General features: G+C 48.7%; 1 protein-coding gene across 1 annotated transcript; it reads left to right on the forward strand.

Annotated features, from left to right (window-relative positions):
- Nucleotides 1-1,423: 1,423 nt before the first annotated feature.
- Nucleotides 1,424-6,523, forward strand: LOC134222196 (uncharacterized). The gene has a single exon (XM_062701340.1). The coding sequence runs from the start codon at nucleotides 1,424-1,426 to the stop codon at nucleotides 6,521-6,523; it is 5,100 nt and encodes a 1,699-aa protein (XP_062557324.1).
- Nucleotides 6,524-7,741: the final 1,218 nt, after the last annotated feature.

Consider the following 7,741-nt stretch of genomic DNA (forward strand, 5'->3'; position numbering starts at 1 on the left):
AGCGCTATAAGTTCGCCATACTTGATAGTTGATAGCTAACTACTGAAAAAAGTTCTGGGAAAATTATGAAAAAGAATGCACATGACATTTTACAACACTCTGGTTCAAACCCTCTGTCTGCCGCAGAATATAGTCCCCTTCCGACAATAGATTCCAGAAGTTTCAACAATTCGGTTATCCAAAACACAGCCACCATTAACAAAAGGTAGACTCCTTGGGGGCGATTCAAGTATGACGTCCACTACTTTTTGGGATTTCTAGACCGCCTCCCCCCCCCTCTGTCACGCTTTTTTGTATACCTACCCTAGCAGCACACATGTACCACGTAGGTTACTGCAACTCATATGTGACCAGATTTGGTCACAATCAAGTTGCTGCAACCATTTATGTCTGACTTGTGCTGGTCGGGTAGTACATGTACTGTCACAAAATCTTAGACCCACTTCCCCCCCTAAAACCTGTGACATCATTTTTGAACAATCCCTTGTTCGTCAATCGCAACAAGTGTTTTGAAAGTATTTGTGTTACGGTGGATAATGCCGAACCCATCTAGGCGGTGTAACGGGATGGATTTTTGGCAACCCGGTCACCGCGGTGGTTAGTGTATGCACTTATGAGAGGGAAACAATGATCAGATTTGTTTTGATTGAAAGTAGATAGAAAGAAGGGACGAAATTAACACGAAATTGAAATTGTACGGTTTAGGAAGTGTGAAGTAGCTTATTGTGTTAAATTGGATTTGTATCCCATTATCCGTGAGTATTGAATTCGATTATAGTGATATGTACTGAATTTGGATATTTATGTAGGGCTACGATTTGTATTATTACGTTCACGGCGAGGCATTGGAAGAACATATTGGTAGTAATAGGGTGACCAATGTGAGTAGATTTAAAGTTATTTTTCTTGAATGATGCTAATAAAATATGTTTAGCTTTTAGCATATCTCCACCAGAAAGCACAGGTGTGTGAGGCTCAAAAGACCCCGAAAATCTCCCCAACAAATCTAAAAGATTGTGGTTCAATGCTAAATATGCCTATGAGTACTCGCAGTGCGAAGGTCGCAGAGACTGGCAGTGAATCTCACTGCCAATTATGTACGGAAAAGGACACGGAAAGGATGGTTAGCTGCGGCGGCTGCAAAACTTGGTGGCATTTTGAGTGCGTTGGTGTCAACGACAGCATCGCGGAGCCGGACAGAACATTCACTTGTCCGAATTGCCAGCAGCCTTCGCTGGTCATTCCTACGGTCGTGGAAAATCCCGACAGCAAGTCGTATAAATCGGTTAGTTCATCCGGCAGGACCAGTTCCAGTGCTCGAGCGAAGAGAGCACAACTACAACTAGACAAGCTGGAGGCGCAGAAAGCTCTAGCTCTGAAGCGTTTGGAATTAGAGAACAAGAAGCTGCAGTTGGAAGAAGAAATGCTTGAGAAGTCGTTTCAGTTGCGGGAAGAGATGGTGTCGGACGATGGAAGCGATACACGGAGCGAGCTCTCGGAGCGCAACTCTCGCAGGAAAGTGGAGGATTGGCAGAGGAAGCAGAATGATGTTCTAAGCTCGACGATCGGTGTGACTACACCGAACAAAACGGATACCGGCATTCCGATTGAAACCACGACGACGTCCAGAATAGAAGAAAGTCAGGGCGGCGATTTGCAGCCGACTGGAGTCATTTTGGACAGGGCGTTAGCAGGTATTAATCTTGAAGATAGTGCTAGGGCAGTTCCGTTAGGAGGTATGATAGGGAGAACATCAGAAGTCGTTAAACATACAGGCGCTATTAGAAAGTCAATATTGCCCGTTGCTCCCCCTGTGTCTTCCTCACCTATTGTGAGCGGGAACAAAAGATACTCTCTTGAATTCGTTTCTCCACCTCCCCTTCTTGATAGTTCTCTGAATAATCTCAATAACAATAACATTACGAACTCCCCGCCTATCTCCAGTCAAATTATAAGTGGACTTACGATGTCGAACCATGCGCGAAACGATTTGATCGCGATTGATAGTGTAAATCATGATGGTACTTCTAACAGAGTGGCTGCAAATCCGCCCGTTAGGGAAGGGCTTTTGTCAAAACGGTTCGAGCCATTGCCTAGTAGTCATCAAGAACTGCCGCCGGCGGTTCTTCAGTCGGAGCGATACCATGGGGAGAGAATGTCAACCATAGCAAGGCAACCAATCCTGGATCCAAATATGGGCCCTGCATCGAACGGCAGGCCGAATGGCTGGGGTCCAAGTCCACAACAAATCGCAGCCAGGCAGGTAATATCCAAGGATCTGCTGACATTCACTGGAAACCCGGAAGACTGGCCTCTTTTCATCAGCTCGTTTATCAACTCTACCGATGCGTGTGGGTACTCAGACGCGGAGAATCTGGCTAGGTTGCAAAGGTGCTTGAAAGGAAATGCGCTTGAGGCGGTGCGCAGTCGTTTACTGCTCCCGTCTTCGGTGCCCAGTGTTATTGCTACACTAGAGACTCTTTACGGTAGACCAGAGCTACTCATATACACGCTGCTGCAGAAAGTACGTGGAACTCCGGCTCCGAAGCAGGATCGGTTGGAGACTTTGATTGGATATGGGATGGCGGTGCAAAGCCTCAGCGATCACCTAGTGGCAGGAGGACACCAAGCCCACCTCGATAACCCGATGCTGCTATTCGAGTTAATGGACAAGCTACCCGCTAGCATGAAGCTAGACTGGTCACTGTATAAACAATGGTGTACGGTCGTGAATATACTGTCATTCTCGCAATACATGGCAACCTTGGTGAGAGCAGCGACGGACGTAACTCTACACTGCGAACCGAAGCAGCCACAACAGTTGCAGCAACGCGGAGAGAAGGGTAACAAAGATAGGAATTTCTGTGGCGCGCATTCCACTGAAGAGGCAACTAAAGTGCCGCGGGAAGAAGATGTCATCTGCAAAGACAAGACGGAGTCATCGTGCCCCCTGTGCCTAATCTGTAAGGACCCTAATCATCGAGTGAAAAACTGTACCGTGTTTGCGAGGAAAAGGTTGGACGAGCGTTGGAAACTCACGGAACTTCTGGGATTGTGTCGTATCTGCTTGGGTTTGCATGGCAAGCGTCCGTGCAGAATTCGGCAGAAGTGCGAGATCGATGGATGTCAGCTTCGGCATCATTCCCTCTTGCATTCGAAGCAGGGGATAAGCGAAAGTAAGCAAGAGGAAATGGAATCGAAACCAGGCCCGTCTAGCGCGATTACCAACCACCACTTTGTTGGGAAAGCGGCACTATTTCGTATTATTCCGGTGGAGCTGCACGGCAATGATCGGTCTGTGACAGCCTACGCGTTTCTGGACGACGGATCGGCAAAGACCTTGGTGGACGAGGAGATCGCGAAGGAGCTGGGAGTGACTGGTGAAACGCTGCCGCTGTGTCTGCAGTGGACTGCCAACGTAAAACGAGTCGAAGCGAATTCACAGCAAGTTGCATTAGAAATATCAGGCGAAGGCGGCGAAGCTAGATTTCCCTTGAGAGACGTACGGACGGTACGCAAGCTGGATCTGCCACGACAATCATTGCGTTACTCGGAGTTAGCGCAAGTATTTCCGTACTTACAGGGATTGCCGATTAAAGGATACGAAAACGCTCTGCCTCGAATCCTCATCGGAAACGACAACGCGCATGTTACAGCGATGCTGAAGGTTCGGGAAGGCCAGCCAGGAGAACCTATCGCAGCTAAATCGCGACTCGGGTGGACCGTCCACGGATCCCAAATCGGAGGTGTTACTCACGCGCACAGCTTCCATATTTGTGAATGCCGGGATGACGAGAAGACGCTGCAGGATCTATTGAAGCAGTACTTTGCGGTAGAAAGCCTGGGGGTCGACATTGTGGCATATCCGGAGTCGGAGGAAGTGCGACGAGCGAAGCAGATACTGGAAAATACCACGAAACGAGTAGGGCAACGGTTCGAGACCGGACTGTTATGGAAGTACGAATGTTTTGAGTTCCCGGACAGTTACGCAATGGCGGTTCGACGACTGAAATGTTTGGAGCGGCGTATTAGTAGAGACCCAGTGGTTGGCGAAAGTGTTCTGCAGCAGTGGTCCGAATATCAGGCAAAGGGTTACGTTCATAAAGCGACCCCGAGGGAGCTCGAGGGAGCAGATCCGAAGCGGACGTGGTATCTACCGCTAGGAATCGCTATTAATCCTAAAAAGCCTTCGAAAATTCGAATATTTTGCGACGCAGCGGCTAAAGTAGACGGCATCTCGCTAAACACGATGCTCTTAAAAGGACCGGACCTACTGAACACGCTATTGGATGTCCTCTTCGGATTTCGAGAAAAACGAATCGCTCTCTGCGCCGATCTGAAGGAAATGTTCCATCAAATTCAGATTCGGCCGGAAGATCGCCACTCTCAACGTTTGCTATGGAGAGAAGATTCAACTAAATCGCCGGACGTGTACCTTATGGATGTCGCGACGTTCGGAGCAGCATGTTCACCCTGTTCGGCACAGTTTGTTAAGAACCGAAACGCCAAGGAGCATTCGTTGAAGTATCCGAAAGCGGCTGATGCCATAGTACGGAAGCACTACGTGGATGATTATCTCGACAGCGCGGACACGATCGAGGAAGCAGTGAAGATAGCATTGGAAGTCAGGCATGTTCACTCCCTCGGGGGATTCCACTTGCGAAATTGGCTGTCAAATTCCAAAGAGGTTCTTGAACGGGTCGGGGAGAACGATACAGCAATTCAAAAGAGTCTCCAGTTAGACAGCAGAAGCGCTACAGAACGAGTGCTAGGCATGTTTTGGAAACCGGAGGAAGATGTGTTCACCTTTTCGACGAAGCTAGCGATTGAAACGCAGCATCCTACGAAGCGGCAAGCATTGCGCGTCGTGATGAGTCCGTTCGACCCAGCCGGGTTATTATGCTTCTACCTTGTTCACGGAAAAATTCTAATCCAGAAGCTATGGAGAGCGAAGACCGATTGGGATCAGCAGATACCGATAGCACTGAAGGAAAATTGGACGCGCTGGACAGACTTGTTTCAACACCTCGGAGAAGTTCGAGTACCTCGCTGTTATTTTCCGCATCATGCGCTCGAAGATCTTATCGAGCTGCAACTGCACATTTTCGTCGATGCCAGTGAAGAAGCGTACGCATGCGTAGCGTATTTCCGGGCGGAGTTTCCAGGTGGAGTAGAGCTAGCGTTAGTTGGAGGGAAATCAAAAGTAGCGCCTCTGAATACAGTATCGATCCCACGACTCGAACTGATGGCTGCAACGATTGGAGTACGGTTCCTGAAATCCACTCGGAACGGGCATTCGCTAAAAATCGACAAAGCGGTTTTATGGAGTGACTCCAAGACTGTGCTGGCATGGATAAATGCAGATCATAGGAACTATCGACAGTTCGTCGCATGTCGCGTGGGTGAAATACTATCTAAGTCGGACGTTGAGCAATGGCGATGGGTGCCGACTAAGGAAAACCCGGCCGATTTGGCCACTAAGTGGGGAAAAGGTCCCTGCTTATCTCCTAGTGGCTTATGGTTTAGAGGACCAGCTTTCTTGTGTTTGCCGGAAGACAAATGGCCCAATGAAGTGAAGCCGTCAAAACAGACGACGGAGGAAGAGTTGCGGTTATGTCTCGTGCATACGGAGACGACTGTGGATTTGGTGATCGACTGGGCGCGCTTCTCCAATTGGACACGTTTACTACGTTCTGTGGCATTTGCTCTCCGATTTTCCCAAAATCTACGGAAAAAGGTGAAGAAGCAGGCGACGACGGCTGGACCGTTGACACAGCAAGAGCTGGTGCTAGCGGAGCTGGTTATATTCCGCATGGTGCAAAGCGAGCAATATTCCGACGAAGTAGCCGTCTTACACAAGGAGCGAAATCAGCAGATGATGCCGAGTTCAGCAAGTTTGGAGCGTACGAGTAAGATCCGAAATTTGACGCCGTACATAGACGACGACGGAGTGCTTCGGTCGGAATCCAGAATCTCCGCTGCGACGTTCGTGTCACATGATACCAGATTTCCGATAATCCTTCCGAAGGAACACTTAGTGACCCGACTGCTAATACAATGGTATCATCGGAGATTCCTACACGCAAACGGGGAGACGGTAGTGAATGAAGTTAGACAACGCTTCCATGTGCCGGCCCTTCGTGCTCAGGTGCGCAAAGCGGCAAAATCTTGTCATGAGTGCAAAGTGAAGAAGGCGGTTCCAGAAGTTCCCCGAATGGCTCCACTTCCTGCGGCGAGACTAAAACCGTACGAGCGTCCATTTTCTTACGTGGGCCTCGACTACTTCGGACCGATCGCAGTTCGGGTAAACAGGAGCACGGTGAAGAGATGGATAGCATTGTTTACTTGCCTTACCACGCGTGCCGTTCATCTGGAGATAGCCCATTCGCTTTCTACCGAGTCTTGCAAGCAAGCTGTGCGACGGTTTATCGGTCGCAGGGGCTCGCCAGTAGAGATCCGCAGCGATAGAGGAACGAACTTTGTGGGGCGAATAATGAACTGCGTAAGGAGATGTCCGCGATGAACGGGCGGCTTGCCGAAACGTTTACGAACACGACTACACGCTGGGTGTTCAATCCGCCGGCTGCGCCACACATGGGTGGTTCTTGGGAACGATTGGTTAGGTCTGTTAAAACGGCGATGGCAGCAATCAAAACTAGTGAAATCCCGAAGGAAGAGGCGTTAGCTACATTTGCCGTAGAGGCCGAGAGCGTTGTTAATTCCAGGCCACTGACGTTTATTCCTTTGGAAAGCGAACAGCAGGAGGCCCTTACGCCGAACCATTTTATCCTGTTGAGTTCTACTGGAGTGGTGCAACCACCGAAGATGCCGGCAGATCCAAGGATGGTCAGCAGAGCAGACTGGCAACTCTGCCGGTCCATGGTAGACCAGTTTTGGAGAAGATGGATACGGGAGTACCTGCCGACTATTGCACGGCGGACCAAGTGGTTTGAAGAAGTGAAGCCGATAGGAGTAGGGGATTTAGTGATCGTAGTTGAAGAGAAGGTGCGTAACGGATGGCTACGTGGAAGAGTAGTGGAGGTCAGCGAAGGACGTGATGGAAGAGTACGTGACGCTGTAGTGCAGACGACAGCCGGTCTTATGCGGCGACCGGTGGCGAAGATTGCGCGACTGGATATAGAAGGTGGTAAAGCTGATTAGTAGCTGTTTAGCCGCTGAACCAGCCTTACGGGTCGGGGAAGTGTTACGGTGGATAATGCCGAACCCATCTAGGCGGTGTAACGGGATGGATTTTTGGCAACCCGGTCACCGCGGTGGTTAGTGTATGCACTTATGAGAGGGAAACAATGATCAGATTTGTTTTGATTGAAAGTAGATAGAAAGAAGGGACGAAATTAACACGAAATTGAAATTGTACGGTTTAGGAAGTGTGAAGTAGCTTATTGTGTTAAATTGGATTTGTATCCCATTATCCGTGAGTATTGAATTCGATTATAGTGATATGTACTGAATTTGGATATTTATGTAGGGCTACGATTTGTATTATTACGTTCACGGCGAGGCATTGGAAGAACATATTGGTAGTAATAGGGTGACCAATGTGAGTAGATTTAAAGTTATTTTTCTTGAATGATGCTAATAAAATATGTTTAGCTTTTAGCATATCTCCACCAGAAAGCACAGGTGTGTGAGGCTCAAAAGACCCCGAAAATCTCCCCAACAATTTGTATTTCTAAATTTCGAAAAGGTTGCTTGTTGGAGATCTAGTGCTGTTGGTTTT

This window comes from Armigeres subalbatus, chromosome 3 (assembly GCF_024139115.2).
Source record: "Armigeres subalbatus isolate Guangzhou_Male chromosome 3, GZ_Asu_2, whole genome shotgun sequence".
NCBI lineage: Eukaryota > Metazoa > Arthropoda > Insecta > Diptera > Culicidae > Armigeres > Armigeres subalbatus.